This window comes from Nesoenas mayeri (assembly GCF_963082525.1).
Source record: "Nesoenas mayeri genome assembly, chromosome: 2".
Lineage (NCBI taxonomy): Eukaryota > Metazoa > Chordata > Aves > Columbiformes > Columbidae > Nesoenas > Nesoenas mayeri.
In genome coordinates this window covers 142,303,682-142,323,477 of record NC_137543.1, presented here as the reverse complement: position 1 = coordinate 142,323,477, position 19,796 = coordinate 142,303,682, and the positions used below count along the sequence as shown (strand labels likewise).

At 41.5% G+C, this 19,796-nt stretch overlaps 1 protein-coding gene across 1 annotated transcript in view; it reads left to right on the top strand.

Annotated features, from left to right (window-relative positions):
* CUBN (cubilin) overlaps positions 1 to 19,796 on the top strand; it is a gene marked incomplete at both ends in the record, with an annotated part of 142,108 nt that overhangs the window by 41,935 nt on the left and 80,377 nt on the right. Inside the window, 2 exons of the mRNA XM_080338517.1 lie at positions 9,551 to 9,710; positions 19,271 to 19,452. Of these exons, the coding sequence (XP_080194643.1) occupies positions 9,551 to 9,710; positions 19,271 to 19,452 (342 nt within the window). The remainder of the gene's footprint in view (positions 1 to 9,550; positions 9,711 to 19,270; positions 19,453 to 19,796) is intronic.

The following is a 19,796-nucleotide window of genomic DNA, read 5'->3' as shown; positions in this document are numbered from 1 at the left end:
TGCATTACCTGTTTCCTCTTCTCCTTTGATGACGGGATGCTTCTTGTGAGCCATGCCGTTATTTGCAGCAGCTGGCTGGTGTTACTCATGGTGAGCAGCATTGCCTCCCCGCAGGGAGCCCTGAGTGGCTCTGACTCAGTTTGGCCTTGGCAGGGCCAACATCTCTGCCACTTCAGCACGTACAACTGTTTATACCTGTGTCAAGTAGAAAGGAAAAAGCCCTCTTCTTCTCACTGTGTGGCAATTCTCTGCCCCTGTGTGTAGATGCCAGACATTGGGAAGGGTCAGTGTGGGAGGAAAGCAAGCTGCAGCTTTTTTATGATGTCAGTCTTTAGCATGGATCTCATATGAGCACTTTCTCAACAAACGAGCAGTGTTCAGTATTTCATGGCCTGTCAGAAGATGTTGGCTCATTACTAATAATGTTCACAGGGTGTGTGACATTTTGGAAGGAGTTTTACAGCGGTTTCAAGAATATGAGATGAATTGCTTGTGATAAAGACATGTACAGAAGTGGCAATGCCATGATACAAGGCACACCTTGTATGCTATTGCAGGCTGTTACTCAGTGATGCTGCACTAACTGTAATTAGATTGAATGCTCTTTAAATTGTATTGTGTGCTGTGGCTTGGCTTAATAACCTAACATTAGTGTTTCTAGAGGAGTCACCAGGCTGTAGCCAGTGAGATATTGCAGACAATGACACAGAAATGTCATTTCTTCATCTACATTCATCAGTTTATTAGCTGAACAAGCATATATTTAACTTTCTGTCTTTAATGATGAATTACCTTCTTATTTAGTATGACAGAACAAAATCTCCACAATGGCAAAGCTATTTTATAAGTTAGGAGAATGTCATGTTATTGCCCTGAAGATCACTGTCTTGCAGTAGGACTGAAATATACTCCCTTCTTATCCAAGAAAAATATCGTTTGAAAACCATTAATCTTTCTGTCCTTCAGTGACAATCGCCCTCCATGTTCTGCTCAGAAAGTATAACCTTCCCTTGAAGCCCGTCTGTGTAGCAGCTGCTTTTAAGAAGCGTAAGGAAGACTTTGCCCAGCCTTTTGCAAGATAACACCAGCCTCATAAGCACAAAACTGTGTCATGCAGCAAGACATTTCAGAGCTTTCTGTTTGAGTCTCAGCCCTTTGGTCTGTGCAGCACCTTAGTCTGGCAGCAAGGATGGAATTAGCATTGGGTTACTGTGAAAGACTGTCTCATGGGGGGCAAACTGCCTGATAGCAACAGTAGCCTTCCTTCTGCTGCAGGGCAGGACAGAATTCCTCTCTTGAACAAAGTTCTTCCCTTCTTGCTTACTGGCAGTGTACCTCAGCAGTCCAGACTCTTCCAGCGATTAGGCTCAGAGTGGTTAAAATACCATTGCACCTTTATTTGTGGAATATTATCAAATGAGTACTGAGTATGGTAATTAATATTGCATCTGCTCCTGAGATCTCTTTCGTTTCCTTCTGGTGGTAACAGGATATGTCCTTTTTTTATTATTATATTTTAAACCACAGTAGCATTCCAGGAATGTGCCATAATATCCTTTCTCTCCATTTGGGAATACTGCATTAGATAATTGTTGCTTATACTCATCTGGTTATCCTCTTTTTTTATTAGCTTGTCATACAAAAAAAGGAAAGTTTGACCCTGTTTCTAGTTTTACTCTGTTTTGTACTTGCAATTAGTAAATAAGCTTAAACCATATTAGAAGATTAACATTATTACATTTTATTTATGAGTATGTCTTTTTTAAGTGCTGCAGGAATCCTCCAAGCACAGAGAATGGCTTCGCTTATGGCCAAGCATTGATTTACAAAATGTCACCGGTAGTACATCACCCTGGGGAAGCAGATGATACATTAAATATACCCATCCAGGTTCTGCACAGAGACATCAAATTACAGCCTGCTGGCCAGACTGCTGCGGTATCCATTAACGTATTACCATGCAAGCTGGCAGCACACCAGCCCATCCCTGAATTCCTTCAGGGGTTTATGGGCCTCCACAAGAAATCCTTCAGTGTAATACTGTGAGGATAAAAGTGACAATTCTCCTTGGGTTTCTGTGGCAGTCCTGGCCATTAGTACAGAAGGAAATCTTAGCCCTTGCACTGAATTTCAGAGATACGGATACTCTGAAGGAGAGTATCGGGTCAAAAACTACCCACCCTAGACAAAACTGTCCCAGGGCTCAGATTTTTGTTTTCCCAATGGCCTGCATTGCCAGAATTGAAGTGCGCTTTGGCTTTGCCGTTTGAAAGATTACTTATAAACAGAATTACAAATGCACACAAAATCTCCCACCCCTAAAGACAGCTAAATTTGCCAGTGATTAAAGGGTTTCATGGAGCCTACAGAAACCTCAGATGACAAGAAGCACGAGTGAAGCCAGCACAGACTCTGCTCTTGGACTCACAAAATGAGTCAGGCCTTCATAGACTCAACGTTTTCCACACCCTGCCAGCTCAGAGCAATGTGACTTTGCCTGTACCTTCAGGACAAAGCTCTGTACAATGAAGTGACCGTGAAAAACCACCATGTGACGTTAGTGTGCATGCCCCTTGTTGGGTAAAGGGCGTTTGGACTCTTCTAGTTGCAGCTGTGCACAGTGTCTGTGCAATGAAGTGCTTTATCTCACTCAGCACAGGCATCATGATACGAAATGATATGATGCTTGGAGAAACCCCATCTGAATTGGTGAAATCTTCCCTTCATCAAAGAAAAGCCCCCAGATGATTCAGAGAAACTCACATCAGACTTTGAGGAAGATTTTGTCCTTCACCTCCCCATTGTTCCAATTAGCAGGCAGTTTTGATTTCCTGAAAACCTAATGGGCAGGAATATTTCCCTTTTTTTTTTTTTTTTTTTTCCCCATCCTTATTTGCCAGGACCAAGCTGCAGATCTCCTCAGTTGCCATAGTTATACATGATGCAAATTTTCTTGAATGAGGTGATTCCCAGAGAGGATCCTGCCCTCTCTGGCCTCTGATGGTGTCAGTGTGATGTTGCTCACACTGGCAGTTCAATTCAACTGGGCTGGCAAAGGACATGAGGAGCAGCACTGAGCCCTGCATGCCAGTCACCAGTGCTGCAAACTGCTCGGACCCACCTGGGCTTTTCAGTGTAGATGCACCTTCTCCATCCCACTGAATGCTGTGTCCCCAGGCACAGCCTCATCTCTTTGTCAAGAGCTTTCCCCCCAGCAGCAGCTTTCTGCTTAAGAATAACTTGGAAATATTATTGTCCCAAGCTCAGAAGCAGTCCTTCTCCCTCCACCATGGATGGATGGATACTCGCTGCAGAGGAACCTCCCTGACTTCCGAGGGATTGAGGAAAGGAGGCACTCCACCAAAATAGCTGCAGCCTTGTGACCAGGCATGTGCAATCCCGCTGACACAAAGGCGTGGGTCCCCCAGCAGTCCTTTGGCAAAGGCAGGAGAGACACTTTAGGGACCTGTTTGGGTGCTGGTCATGATAGCGAACCCCTGCCTGTACCTCGGGGGAGACACGGGGTCAGGACCAGGATTCCTGAGCAGCCTGCGTTTGCCCCAGGCAATGGAGCAGTGGTTTGAGGTCAGAGCAGAATTGCAGAGTGCAGGGTTTTTGGAGGCAGTCCTGCACCAGGCTGCTGTGCTTTCAGCTCAGCCTGCTCCATCCAGTATGAGTCCTGGGTGAGAGTCCAGGACTGCCCTGGTGCAGGAGGCTGGACACCTCCACCCAGACAGCACGGAGATTGGATGGAGGTGTTCTCCCAATACAGGCTTGGGGATATAAAAGATCGTGTTGGACAAATACAGTTTTGAGTGCAGGTCTTGGAATTGACCAACTAGGTGGACGTCTCCTAGGCATTCCTTTCTTAAACAGCAGTTGTTTCCTACTCCTGTATCTAAAACAATTTTAAAATTTCATCCAAAGATAGAGCCTGCATTTCTTATGATCTTATAACAAATGCAGTCTCCCTAAATCCAATGATTGTTTTTATACAATTTTCAGAAAGCAGCCTTTCCTAGAAAGACAGATCAGATTTGCCTGTAGTTAGAACTTCTTGTTTTCTTTGAGAAGGTATTAAGTGGTAACATAAGAGATGAAAAATTCTTTTTTAAAAAGATCACTGATGTCCATTGTGGAATTTAACTTTGCTTGAAAATTTCAAAGGGCTCTGAGTATTTCAGCCTCAGATTATGAGATACAGCTCTTACTTTTAAAAAGCTAGTTATTTATACATTTCCATATGTTAGATGAATCCCAGCAAGATCAACTAGTGTGCCTATATGTCTAGAGATGTACAATGTCAAACTCCATTCTCCTATGAAATACAATGATTAATTAATGAAAATGTGTAATTGAGTAGAAATGAGAAAGTTGCCTATGGTGGTCAGAGCAAGGAGTTTTATCAAAGATCACATAGGGCATAAGCTTATTTAAATAATCACACTAAAACATTATTTAGAACATTTTTTAAGGTGAACCCTTTTGTAGTAACAATTGCAAACACTTCTCATCATGCAACCATAAACATAACCTTATTTTGTTCTCCTATTTGTGCAGAAATAGCAAAGCTCCACACAGTAAATCACTTGAAGTCTTAAGCTGCCTTTGTTTCTCTGAAAACTCTGTCTCTGTGGTGCTGAGCTAGTGCAATGTACTACATCCTGGGGCTGGAGTTTGTTTTTTTCTCTGGTTGACAGATCTGCAGGTTCTCAAGCTTGCACTCGAGCTCTTCTGGAAGGAAATGTGTTGCTTGGAAATGGAATATTTTTATTTGTGTTAATTCTTGCTTTAACGATTAATCGTGATCTCACTTTGGAATGCATTCTGTTACTTAGATGATTATTATATTGTCTGTTTATTGCTTCATTTTGTTTTCTGGTAACACATTTGTTGCAATGCCATCAGAATTTCCTTTTCAAAAACCAGCTCATTCAGGAAGAGCTGCTCAGATACCTGTAATCACTGCCTCTAGTGTCAAAACAATTCCAGATCAGCTTTCCCACTTCTGAGAGGAAAGGGATACTTGTGTGTGTCAGAAAAGCTCTTTCAGGATGTGCTGGAGGCTCTGGCGATGGGTGGGACACTTGCAGCTATGCTGGTCTGATCCAAGGCACAACCTCCTTTCCTCAGTTCTGCAAATACAGCCCAGGGCCGATGCTGCTGGTCCCTGTAAAAGGGCATTCGAACTGCAAACAATTTGTTTAACGACTCAAATTGAGACAATTATTTATATAATTACTCATAATTATATAATGAATTAATGACATGTGACAATAGAATTATTTACAGTACCATAAAAATCAGAACTGCAGTATTCGCAGAACGCATTTTCCTCTCAATGAAACTGAAAGTTTGTCTTTGAAGACTCCATCATCTCTGGATCACGACTATGTGTTGTGCTTAAATACATATGTAAGCAGTTTTTTTCCAGTTTTTTCCAATTTAGGCTGTGGGCTTTCCTTTCTAATGATCTTCCTGATGAAAAAAAAAAGAAGAAAAAAAAACCTGCCTTCTCGCAGAAATAAAGTTCTCCAAGAGAAAACTGAAATTTTGCCCTATAAAAAAAAAATAAATATCAGTTTTCTGCCAGGAAAACTGAACAGATGAAGTCCCACTACCTGTCTGGTACTACTTGTCAAGAAAGAATAAGCTTCACAAGGTGCTCGGCTAGGAAAATGTCCGTGCTTCAAGTATGTCCAAATAGAACATATTCAAAGTTTGCTTCCTCCCATTTGTTTGAGATTTTTGTTTCTTTCCATGCAGCAGAAACTCCATTTTCCAGTCAGCTCCATCCTTGAGCCCTTGCTCTAGTTGTGGCAATGAGCTTCTCTGTGGCACAGGTCATGCTGCTTTGCTTCACTCCTCCAAAGAAAGGAGAACAGCTGTGGCCTCCAGAGCATCATTCATGGTGTCAGCAACATATTTCCAGGCTGAAGAGTCAGAAAAGCCAAAATTTAATACCGGTGGCCATGGTGTCTCATCTGGGAGAGCTACCCAAGCCAAATCCTTCCTGCAGCCTAGGCTGGTCCTGCTGTCCCACTCCACTCCAATGTACTGCAGATGGTTTTCAGCTGCCACTTTGCTGCAGGGCACAGTCTGATTCATCCTTTAGAGAGCTAGTACCTCCCCTTTTTACTCTTGTGTCAGCCTATACGCTTGCTCCTTGGCAGCCTGATAAGGAGTTTCTAGTAATGGTTATTGAGCCCATGCCTAATAATTTGTCTGAAGGTACCGTACCCCGGCCTGGGCCTGGTGCCGGGGTGCAAGCTGATGAAACAGCACTTGGGGTGCTGCTAGGCAATTGCCTCAATTAAAGAAGGTGGGCTAAGCATATGAACATGTTGAAACTGTTTGTATGTTTTGCCGGTTGGTTTGTCTGCCAAAATCAGTACAAAGCCCATGGATTTTCTGATAGAGGCTAAAAGGTCTGAAGAAATAAATAAATTATGAAACAAATATCTTCACAGAAAGGGAGCAACCACTTTCTTCCCAAGGAGTAGCTGGGAGGAAGCTCATTCCCCAGTTCCTAGAGTAAGTATGCTGCGGGAGTGGTTAGTACAGGGCCCCAAGATTCAATTGTCTTGCACAGACAAAGGGAGTACCTTGCCTCATATAGCCTGGGGAAGAGCCTTCCCTGGATTTGCAGCAGTTTAGGATAGCACAGCTGACAAAGCAGGCCCTCGAACGAGAAACACTATCTAAGAGATCAGAAGAGAAATTGTGGCTCATGAGATCTGCATTCAGCTTCAGTTTCACTTGCCCATATTCATCTGAGAGCAAAATGTGGTTTGAGAAGTCCAAAATGCCCTGTGAAAACACACAGCTGTTCCCTTCATTTAGAAATGAAAGACAGCTCAAAAAGCCCCGCTGTAATTCTAGCAGCCGCGGTTCTGCCTCTCTCAATGAGTTACAGCTGGCCAGGCACTCGAATTTCCTGCGAAGCTGAAGCTCCGCTCTGAACCCAGACCCACGGGGCAGCGCGGCACGAAGGGATTGCCATAGTAACCATTCTTTGTGTCTTGAAAAACGGACGGACTGTTTTCAGGGGAAATTACACAGTAATGTGACATTTGCTGTCTTAGATAAAAATAACACTCCCTTGATGAATCAAAGTTGCAGGAAACCCATGAAGGTTGGTTTTTTTGTTTGGATTTTTGTGGGTGTGATTTAGTCCATAGTTCTTTAGAATGTTTTTTCATTTGTAATCACTAAGGCTCACAGCCGATCATTGAATATGTATCTTCATGCAGTTTTTGCTCCTATTCAGAGTATAGATTAAGAATCTCCCTGTTGATTCATTCTTCATCATTCATATTTTTCTGGTGTGAGATTTCCATGGCTTGAAGCCACAGAAATGTGAGAAGTATATACCACAAAGCTGTCAAAGGAAGTAGTGCTATTAAAAATCTAATTGGATCTGACTTCATTGCATTTTGCTGAACTTAAGCCATAAAAGAATGTGTGAAGCTCTTAGCATGGCTTGGAGGAAGGTCATACCTGTGGGCATGGGACAGTTCATCCATCTGTCAGGCAGTCCTTCCAGCTTTACATTTGGAAAGAATACATATGGATGTTCAGCTTCTTAACATCTGATCTGTATGACAATTTCATATCTATTATCAAACACATCTGATTAAGGCTTCGCAGGAACTACAAGCAATGGGTCTCCAATTAGAAACATTCAAACTTCTGACTTCACCTAGAGAAATCATACCAAATGGAGTGAGAGTTCTCAAGTTCCAATACACTTCTCATTCTATTAGAGGATTGAAACCCCAAAGGATTCATGGTTACAATTGATAAAATAGGCCATGTAATATTACCATAGAATTATTCCTGCAATTTGTGCCTAACTTCTGGCTGAACTACATTAAAAGTCCAACTAGACTGTCTGCTTGAAGATTTGAAACCATTTGAGTAGATTTCTTGGCCTGGACTATGTATTAAATCAACAAGATTTCTGAAGGTTCTGCAAGACCAACATCTTGAACAGAAAACCTGAGGGTTTAATTAATCATTTCCCTGTGTGAGTCTGCTAGAAAACGTGTGCAAAAATTAGTAGCTAGCATGTTTAATCAATATTTGCTGTAATATCGTATTTCCATTCTGTGGGGACTGAGTGCAGGAGAATTCTTAGTGCAACCAGAGATACTTGGAAAAGAGATTTGAAGGGTGAGAAAATACAAATAAACTTTGGCTGCTTTTCTAGAGATCACGGATTTGATTCTTTGTATAGAGACAACTTTATGGTGATGGCCTCAGAACAGAGAAAAGTTTTTGTTGAGATTCTGAAAGGAAACATGTCAAAAATCCACAATGAGAATTTTCAGACATGGTTTTTGTGCCAGTAATTTGCTGGATCGTGTTAGGAAGATGTGCTCTGTGAGACAGAAGATCACAGAAGATGGACTGTAGCAAAGCAACATAAAGCACAAGAGTTGCTGTCTTTCTAAACTTTAAGAATCATAGTAACAAAAATAGAAATAATAAGACAACTTCTGACTTGACAACAACTGGCAATCTGATATCATAAGTCAAAGGCAATTTAACTAAAATGTCTCATTTTTACCAACTTTGCAAAAATTATACTCCTCACCCCTGAAAGTTTACACTGAGCCTTGGGATATTTGGTGAGGAACATAGATGCATATTGTGTGATTTACTGGATTTGAAAAGAAGTCACAAAATTAGAATTTGAAAAACCCTTTAAACCTGTTTGGATACAACTAATGTAAAGCATGTAAGCATCTACTGTCACCCCATCAAAACACGTATTAAGTATTTTTATTTAAATGTGAGTATATGAGTCACATACAGATTTACACACAGGAATATTTCTTCAGCCTTTTTTTTTTTTTTCTTTGAGTGGTGCTGTTTTAAGAGTAGGAGGGAGGATTTCATCAAGTGTTTCTAAGTACAAAAGTTCAGAAAGTGTGGCTCAGTCCACTATTCCTTCAAAGTAGGACACTGGTATAAGACCATGAAACAATAAATAAAGACATGTGAAGTTTGACTTGTGTTTTCTAGGATTTACTTTGCTTTTGGTTTCCAGCTTGTCCTCACTACTCTGGAGGCCCTGGTGATGCTGACTGGTTTTCTGCATCACTAGTTCAGTCAGTCCTGAAATCACCTGAGTGCAGTCTTAAAGAAATGAAGATGTGAACAGAGTCGTCATTGAGTGGGTTGGAAGCACTGAGCATGTTAGACGCACACTCAGATCAGACCCGTGACATCCCCTTTTTCTTTCTACTTCAGTTCATTGCCATTTGCCCTTTATCTTCTTCCTCAGCAACCCCCAATACACACCAAAACAGAAACAGCAAAACCTTCCCACTGTACACAGTGTCCAGCCAGGTTTAAAGACATATTGCAGTTATATTTGCTCATCATTTCATCCAAATCTTTCCACACTCTCCAGAGCTCATATTGCTGTGCAGAGGTGGCCAGTGCAAGAAGTCTCACTGCTTTTCCTTTGACATCCTGTACAAAACATTAAGAACTGGGGAGCTGCTTTTTACTCACTGGGATATTCTGTGTTTCATTTCAGCTTTATGATGGGCCTGATGTACAATCCAACCTGATAGGCACTTTCTGTGGACAGTCTCTTCCACTGGCAGGGTCCACTACAGGGACCAGCCTGCACGTGGAGTTTTATTCTGATGGCCTGAATGCTAGAAGTGGGTTCCAAATGCTGTGGCAAGTTAATGGTAAGTTAATGGGGTTTCCTCTGGGCAGGTGTGTTTTCTTTCTTGTATGTGTAATGGAGTCCCAGCTTATGCCACCCTATCTCAGATAAGTAGAAATAACCCATTACAAATCTAAAAACATTGCATTTCCTCATAATTCCTCAAATACTTTCCCAGTGGATGTTTCTGCACATACACACCTTCAAAAAGCATCTGATCAGAGACTGAGAGCTGTTAGTGAAATGTGCTTTCATTTGCAGGTGTAGGCACAGGGATGAGGGGCATCTGCAGGATTTCTGTACTGACCAGGAGAGATGTGCTACTACAGCAGAACTGTGGGTGACTTGGGCTTTCTAATGGGAAGCACTAAGCCCTCACTTTGCCCCACTCCTATAGACTTGTGTTTTCTGTGCAGGCTTCTCTCCAGTTTTCTTTAGTGGTGTTTGTTTTCTAGGGTAGCACGTTCACTTCCATTTACCCACCTCTCTCCTCTGCATGAAATCACATTGGTCAGGATGTGCTTTGGGTGTTTTGCTCTTGCTCTTGCATGTCACAAAGACTGTCACAGGCCTCATTAAATAGGCAGGCATGCACGCCAATTATAAACAAATCTGTTAATGACTGAACAACTGCAAACCATTTGCAGTTTCTTCATAAGTGAGCCTACAAATGCAACTTTTCCACTCTGCTTATTTAACAGCAATATTGGACTGTAACAAGATTAAATCATGTGCCATTGTATATCCCATCAAAGAGGATCCAACCTTGAAAATAATTAAATTGCCACAGTTGCCCCGTCTGTCTAATCAGTTCACACCATTCAGCTTTGACAGCAATGTAAAGCAGCTAAAATTGGCTGCCGAGGCCCCACTGTGGGTTGCTGAGGTGTACGGTGTGCTATACACCGCTTCAATAGGAGCTCCTCTGCGCTACTGCAGACTGGTGGCATTTGCGGGCTCTCAGAGGGCTCTCCTAGACTAGACAGTGGTGTTTTGCATTCAGCAGAGGTTAAGGAGCATTTCTGGGCAAAGGAGGGCCGTGTGTGGGAGAAGCGAGATGTGTGGCAGGGGGCAGCAGGGGAAGTGCCGCAGCACAAAGGTACACTCTTGTGTTTCGAGGTGATGTCATTCTGCGACTGCACAAAAGAAAAAGCGGAGGCTTTTATGCACAGCCAGATGACATCAGCTCCCTACAGTAGCCATGGTGCTGTGTTAACTTGCTTTTCTAAAGCTCTCAAAGCTTTCCAGAATCTGCCTGCATGGTAAGCACTCTTGTGCTTTCCCTCCACGTTCTCCCCCAAGCATTTCCCGGACTGTCCACCCCTTTCCCATCCCCCTGCACTCCTTTTACACACTGACACATTCACTCTGTGTCAGCCAGCACTGCCCCTCTGTTCCTGGTGACTAAACTGCAGCCTAATACTGCACAGGGCCCAGACTGCTACTGTAGGGCTGTGTCTGAGCAGCAGAGCAGGAGCTGTGGGTTCAGATAGGGCTGGCTCCTCGGGAATGTCATTGCTGGCTTTGAACATCACAGCTGCAACTCCTGACAGCCTGTAATATGAGTAAAAGTTCCTCCAGAGCTCACCACAGTCAACTTCTTGTTCATTGCAGGCACTCCCATTTTTTTGGTGTCATGCACAAAGATGGGTATTCCTCTTACCCTTGTTGTCTGTGTTCTCTGGGCATAAATGGTAGCCCTAGACTGGACAAAATTATATATGTTTCTGTGGTTAGGGTGCTATATTTACTTCTTCCTTCTGAAAATGTTTCGAATGTACAAAAGAAGTTCAGTGAAGAAGGTCCCTTAGTCCAGGGGAACTCATTGGGAGATGCACCTTTGAGTTGGGTATTTCAGAGTGAAGCATTCAGGTCCCTCCTTCCCTGAGAGTAAATCTGTAAGAGAATCTAAACCTGGATCTGGTAACATCTCACCTGGCAAGAAAATAACAAGGCTATATATATTGCTGAGACAGAGCTTTTACTTCTGCTCAAGTGACAAGTGTGTGCTCTGGAGTTCAAGCTGCTGCAAACTATTTCTCAGGCTGTCCATGTGCTCCTTAACTGGCAGCTGTGAAGCATCTATGAGATATATATCAAGGACATTCACGTGCTTTGGTGATTAGAGAGAGCAGCACTTACATTTGCCACCATGTTCCCAATACACTTCATTTCAATCACTTTTTCCAGCAGCTTTGCTCGTGGTTATGAGGTGATGACAAAAAGCCCAAAGCTTACCTTGTTGATAACTGGTGTGAGGAGTCTCTGCTGCCACATGACACAAATTTGCAGTGTTTTGATTTCAGACATTTACATCTGATCTTTTCAATTGCTGAGCTGCTGCTTTTCAGTTGCTGAGTTGCTGAGCTGGGTTGCTAGAGGAAACCCAGTCTTTAGGCTTTCCCAAAGACAGAGTTAGTAACTGATCTTGGTACAATGTGATTATTTATGCTTAAGAGTGCCCTATATCATTTTAACTTGAATGGAAAGCTGTAGTGCAAAGAATTCAACTTAAAAGTGGCTTTAGTTCTGAAATAACACTGTTCATCTAAGGGGCTTCCATTGATGAGGCTGGATTTAGAACTGATTTGCTAAATCACTAATGTTTTCTTCTGCAGCCAAGTCCTGAAGAGGCTTATTCACCAAAGCAAAGCTGGAATCTGCAAGGTGCTCATTCCACTCATGTTGTTTATTAGGAAGCTTAATACAGGCAAATACATTTTGGGGCATATATTTACCCTTTGAGAAAGAACAAACTCTTGGTAACAGCCTGGATATTGCAAAGATGGCATGCCAATTGAATCGCTTTCCTTAAAAAAAATCATGAGGCCAGAAGGGCAAAGGTCTCTCAGTGCAAAATTACACCAGTGACAACTGTCACTATCTGAGAAGACACATACTTCCTAGACCCGTCACTTACCTTATTAAGCAATGTGCCTGTAGGAGCTGCCTGCTTTATATATATGTCTCTTTATTTCATAGGAAGCTGACTCATTATGCTGCTTCATTATCAGTAGAGCTTATTAATTCAGTTGGCTCTTCTCAGCATAGTCAAAATTTGAGCCTGGTATTCTGTTTTCTGTGACACATTAATTTCACCTTTAAAAAACAAGCGAAGAGTATTGTTGAGAAAATAATTATGTAGCCCTGAAGTATTGTGGTTTTTTTTTCCTTCACCATCATCTTCTTTCTGTTGGATTTCCTTAAGAAACCATGACTGATGGGCAGGATGTGGAGAAAGCCCACTTGGTTTGTGGGAAGAGAAATTTTCATTACTCTGGGTCTGTATTTTCAAAAGTTGAGAACTACTAAAAGGCATATAATAACTAAAGTCTGGGTTTTTCAGTGTATATACCAGGTAAAATGTGAAATAATCTGTCAGTTCTTCAGGAAAACATACCACAGAGGTGTCCAACTCATTTTTGCCAGGGGCCACGTCAGCCTCGCGGTTGTCTTCAAAGCGCCGAGTGTCATTTTAGGACGTATAAATGTACATCCTAAAATGCACATCCTAAAATGACACTCGGCCCTTTGAAGGCAACCGTGAGGCTGACGTGGCCCCCAGTGAAAATGAGTGTGACACCCCTGGTATACCAGAAGCAGAGATTAGATTAAAATGCAGAAGCCATTCAGTGCAGACATTTGCCAGGCACCCGTTAGGATTGCTGGAGAGCTTCTTGTATTGCAGGTCAGTGAGCAAGCTGGGGCCCAGACTTCCTAAGCCTGACTCAGAGCTCTGTTGTTCAGTTCTCATGCAGTCTTTGACAAAGTGCCATTCCTTCAGTTTTCAAAAACGACTATTCCTTTTCAGTGTCTTTCTGTCACATTAAGTTTGAGGATGCACAGGGTCTGATCTTTTGAAGTCCCAAGCAGTTATTTTGAGTTGTGGGTGCTGCCATGTTCAGAGCAGCCTTTTTTATTGCAGTCTGGTTATTAAAAACATAGGCATGTTCTCTGTGAGAGCTAAGGATTAATTCATTTCTGTTTCTTAAGCAATCTAGCCATCTCCTCACCCCTCAAACTAATACATAAGAATAAGGGCCAAAGTTTTCTTAAACTACTTGTTGCTGAACAGTTCAATCAGTGTCTGAGAGATAGAAAATGGCACTTTTTTTTTTTAACATCAAACACTGCCAGCTGATATGGCTGTTCAGTATCTTGGAGGATTCAGCTCCTGTTTATGTTCCTAAATTTGCCTTTAGGTCTTTGGGTCCCAGTAGTCTAACTTTAATATCCATCTTACTGATTTCAGATTGGAACATGTTGAAGCAAATACTAGAATTCAGGAGTCTGATAAACAATGATGATCAAAGCTACAGAAGTGATTAACAAATCAGAAAAATAAACAACCAAACCAAACAAAACAGATTCTAATTTGAATTTTTTTACTTTCTTGCATAAACCCTCATAACAAACATTATCCCGCTTGCTCCATTGGATAATATTCTATTAACTAAACCTGCTCAAGAGAGCAAAAGATTTCAGAATCAAACCCAAGTTGTACTTCATGCAAGTATTAGTATAGTAGAGGTATATGTTCACACTACAGGCTGCTTGCAGCTAGAGTCAGTTAATGTTTACTGAAATATTTCACCATGAGCACAGCAAACAGAACAACTCTGAATCCTTTGATTTCCCTAACTCTGATTTTACAGGAGCAGTGCCAGTTCACTTTAAACTTCATGGAAGGATTTTTTCGAGCATTTGGCTAAAATATACCCATGAATAAATCCGAAAACCTTGCAAATAATAGAGGTTTCCACAGATTACTATTTCTCTATTCAGCTATAATTATTTATGAGAATAGAGATTCTTCTTTGGTTAATGAATACCATCTGCTAAACAGACACGCAGTAATATGGAAAGGCATCTATAAATCATCCCTTGCACAATCTTCAATGAATACTTAGGTTTTAGCCAGAGGAAAGCAAAGACACCAAATCTATGTTTCCTGAGCTTTCTATTTGTTGTCTGATTTCCTAGCAACTAACACCAGGTTAGGCAGTTGTTTTAAGCATTTTCAAGGCAATTCCAAGACCTTTACAGTACTAAAATAGTATCTAGCCTCTGTGGTTTGTTGTTGGTGTTGTTGTTGGTGGTGGTGGTGTTGTGATGTTTGGGTTTTTTTGTCAGTTTAGCTGCAGGTCTGAAGTTTACAAAATGAGTGCAGGAAGCCCACACAAACGGAACATATGCTGTGTGCAGTTCAGCTGTCTGTATAGCCATCAGTTCATCTGATGTTTGCAGACAAATGTAAACACCGGGAAAAGGTTTGTTTTCATTTAATGGTGATGCCCGAGATGGAAGAAGTTTAATTAGCTGAGATAATTACACCATCAGTTAATCTTTCCTTATTTCAATATTTTAATAAAGTAGGCAGGCTCCATTGTGTGGAAGTTACATTCCAGGCTAAATCAAAATGGATTTCTTAGCTTGCTCAAAAAATAGGAAAAGGATACAGTACATACAAATGCATGCTACAAAAAAATAGGACTGGCATTTCTCCTGAAGTTTTCTTTTAAATGCAAAATCCATTCAGATATTCACATATATTCATATAGGTATGTAAATAAATAGGCATCTGCATCCTCAGTCTGAATATTCATACAAATGTAGTTTATTTTATATATTTTCCGATTATTTTAGGTATCTGCCAAGGCAGATTTCAAAGCCCAGTGTAAGCATCTTAAGGCAGGGAACCTGTCTTCATAGGTGATGCACAAATAATATGAAAAATACTTGCAGTTTAGTTTTCCTCGATGACTTGTATCTGTAATTCAATCAAGGAAAGGGATAACGCTGCAAGAATTTTGTGGCTAATGAAAATGGAGAAGACGCTGAATAAACACGGATAGAATTATAAATTGACCTTTTAAAAATATCCAAGATAAAAGGTTTGTGAATAGTAAGGACCAAAAATGTTCCAGGAACTGAAATATAAGCTGCAAAGTTGGTGAATCAAAGTTTGCTTCTCATTATGAAATAGTATTCCTGGTCAATTTTTTGTTGTTGTTTGTTTGTTTGTTTGTTTTGTTGTTGTGGTGGTGGGGTTTTTTCTTTGTTTTGTTGTCATTGTTGTTGTTGTTGTTGTTGTGGGGGTTTGTTTGTTTTTGTTCACAGACTGGGCATATGTTCCACATATCATGTTTATAAGCATTTCAAAAAGTTTTTCTGTCATTTGAGTTTTTCTCATTTTAGTGTTCTACAGATGTAGTAAATGAAGTTAAAGGCAGCAACATTTGTTTTCATCTCTTAAGTATTTCTGTAAATATTTTGTTAAAATCATCTAGTGTCTATATTTTCAAAAAAAAAGCACAACACAACTGATTCTTACCTCATCCGTATAAGAGCAGAAACATAACATATCGACCTTCTGTCAGCGGGCCAGGGAGTTCAGAGATTGTGTTTCTGCTCTCATAGAGAGGTTTCTGCTTCCATATGCAGGTCAGTCAAAATAGTTCAGGTGTGAAGTTCACATATTTGCAAAGATCAAAGTTATTAGTCTGTGAATACTTAAGCATAAACTCAAGCAATTTCCCATCTGTTTGCAAACAGTTAACAAAAGATAGGCAACATGAGTTCAGCACATTCATTGTAAGAAATGAATCACAGAAAACTAAACTTTACCTCCATTTTACTGGAGCACTTAAAAATAATCACTTCTCTTTAAACAAAAAGCCTTTTCTGGGAACATTTGTAGCTGGAACAAAAGAAATGGCACATTAACAATAGTTCGACGTTCTTATTCATGTGCTTCATGTACCTCATCCAGAGAATATCGATAGAGCTCAGAGAACATATAAACCATTCTGGAGAGGGAGTGTGAGTAACCTGAGTGCGACTGCAAGGGCTGCGTAGAGAGAAAGGTCTGTGCCTCAAAGTGCAGCGCACAAGCTTTCCACTCCTCTCAGCCATTGCGGGTTTAAATAAAAAACATGTCTTTGTGGCTATCAGGAAACTCTTAGTAGGAGAAGCTGAGTCATAACTGCCTGTTTAGTTTTAAAATGTTCCCAGCTTTCTTCAGGCTGAGATAAATAGCAATTTGCTTTGTTCTTGCCTGCTGAAACTCCCCTGCCTCCCCGTTCCCAACCCCTCAGGAGCCAAGCCATCGAGTCTGTTTGTTGAGAAATCTTTCTGTTTCCCAAGCTGGCGGGGCGGCTTTCCCCTCCCGAGTTCTGTGTCCTCAGCAGCAGTGTCACTCCTGCTGCTGGGGGACAAGAGAGAGAGTAATTCACCCTGCAAATTCAGCTGTAAGGCTTCCCCCCCGCTGACACCTTTTTTTTTCCTCTACTTGTAAAAACCCAACGACCTGGTTTCATTGAGGAAAATCTATTGATGGCACTGGGAAAAAGTGGGGTGGTGGGTTACACTGAAGCTTACTTCCTCTCCGTCCCCTGCTGAAATGTTCATGGATATCAAAGGTTTGGGGGGTAACAGTTACCCAGCGGTACTGGCAGGCCCCAGGGAAGTAAGCGCACTGCCTTATTCTGTTTGTCTCTCCAGAGGGACTGAAGGCAGGATTGGCTTCAAATACACCTGAAAGCTCCTCTTACTCTTTGGTTGAGATGTCAGGTGGCTTGACAATATAGCTTTGTGGCTGCAAGGCAAACTACCTCAGGGTTATGGAGCATTGTGTGCCACAAGGTGTGGAAAAAGGGAGAATTAAGCCCATGCCAATTCACCTGTGAGGCCAACCTCAGCTATGTAAAGCCTTTCCTGGATTATAGCTGACTGTTGTTCAATTGTGGGAATTCTTGTGTTTAAAATGTGGTTTTCCGGTGAATACTGGGTGATGGACTGACAGAGATCTGTGTTACATGGCTGGAGTCTTCCTCACATCTGCATTTAGCTGGTTCTTTTTTAGTTTAAAATAGCTTCCTATTGCTTTGCTCCCTTCCAGACTTGCTACTCTTTCCTCTCATAGATTTGTGTTTTTGCAGTCCTAGAAGTCCTAGAGCCAACTGTGGCAAAACAAAACACAAGTTTCCAGTGAGGAGCTGAAAGACTCCATGGTAGAGACAATGGGAAATGCTTCTGGGCCTTAGGAGCTACCCTTCAGTAACCACAGGATTGGCATAGAAGGTGTTGAGGAAAGTATTTGCATTTAATTGAAGATCTTGTTTCATAGCTTCCTGAAGGCAAAAAAAAGTGTTAAGCAGAGCAATGGCCAAAGATACCTTGTTCAAATTGCAAATTATGCATACATTTACCAGAGATTAGGGAAGTTTTACACATCTGTGTAGATTAGATGAGCAGGTCAGAGGGGTAGTTTTTTGTTTTATGTTACAAAATATCTCATATAAGTAAAAATTCTGACACAGATGCTATTTGTCACTTCAGACATCCCGCCATATTTGCTTCTGGGAATATAGAGCTCATAATTTGTTAGATGGTTTTATTAAGTATTTTGAGGCTTTTTTGCTATGTGACAGAACCTTCCCTCTGGAGATAGATAAGCAAAGAAATTGAATGAAAGCTTGAATGACCTTGTAAAAGCCGTGTAAGCAAAAGATTAGCTAGTACCTAAATGAAGCACTTGGGGGCTTGTAATGTAGAGATGAAAAAGGTGCTGCAAGGCAGAGCAACACACACAAATCCCTTGCTTTCTGCATGTGGCAGGTACACAGCCACCCTACTGGCTTCTCTAAAGGTAAGGTCTCACCATGAATGTAGCTGATCTAAAGCTGCCCTGACCCTGGGAAGGGATATTGTGCCTTCCTCCCTTCTGACACCTGGACCCAGGGACTGGATCTTCCTGGGAGCTCAGCAAAAGGAGATGAGGGCAGCAGTTGCCACATCTCAGGTGTTCAGCTACTTTGGCCTGCAGTTGATTCATTGTTTTACTCTTTTTTTTTTTTTAAGTCTAGCTCATAATATGCAAGAATTTAATCACCCAAGGGGTTGGGGAGTGAGATTAGGATAATAAATTATTATCTGAAAATAAGAGGCATAACTTTTCAAACATGGCATGTCTTACAATTGCATGGTTACAATTAAAAAAAAAAAAAAAAAAGAACATTAAACCCACCAAATACCAGAAAGCCAGTTTGTCCACCGTGACTTGGCAGCTTGTAATTGTGCTCAGTGGGCTGAGGGAAATGTCATTGTCTTTAATTTTATGATTTCTAAAGCAGTGGGAAATGTCATTTTTACAACAATAGGAAGCCCTCCCCATGATAACTTAGCTTGTGTATTGGCTGAGGTCAGTAAGCACTGAGGGTGGATCTGATTCAGCTTTCTAGAACTGCTCAAAATTAGAGGCCAATACAAAAAAATGTCACTTTTTTTTGCTCCGTGTCTTAGTTTCTTCAACTGTCAAAGAAGATGCTGAGGTATGGTGAGGAACATGTCAAAAACGGAGGTGAAGTTCCTACTGCATGGGCAGCACCCAGAGGTCCAGCCTGCAGTTCCTGAGTTTATCATCTTCCCTGCTAGACCTCAGTTCTCTGTGACAGAGAAGACCCTCAAGTCCAGTATACACATTTATTCATGAAAATTGTGCCGATGCATGTCCTTGTTGCACAGCTGTCAGTGAGGTTTTCCAAACCTCCTCACTGATAGGCTGCTTTGCTGTGTTGTCAGGTTGTGGAGGAGAACTCTCTGGCCCTTCTGGCTCATTTCACAGCCCTGGCTACCCCAACAGATACCCAAGCAATAGGGAATGCATCTGGTACATTCACACGGCACCTGGCAGCAGCATTCAACTCACCATTTATGAATTGGACGTTGCATATCACCCAAACTGCAGCTACGATGTTTTGGAGGTAAGAGCAAAAATACACAAGTTACATGGTTTTCTGTCTGGAGTAGATAATCCCAAGAACTGTAGGAGCAAAACGAACAATTCTACTGGAATTTCCCATTTCTGCTGTGGTTACAGTTCTGTTCCACAGAGGTTGTCACAGAAACCACAGCGCTCTTATTACTTTTTGCTTTCATACCTTTGGTGTCTGTATACCTTAATCAATAATGATGCTAGGCACTGTACACTTCCTAACAAGAGAAAAAACTGTTTTGAAAAACTCAGTCTTCAAAAGTCCACCTTTCATGAAGAATTAAGTGTAGGGTGCTGTACCATGGTGATAAAGTTTCCTAATGTAGAGGAAAA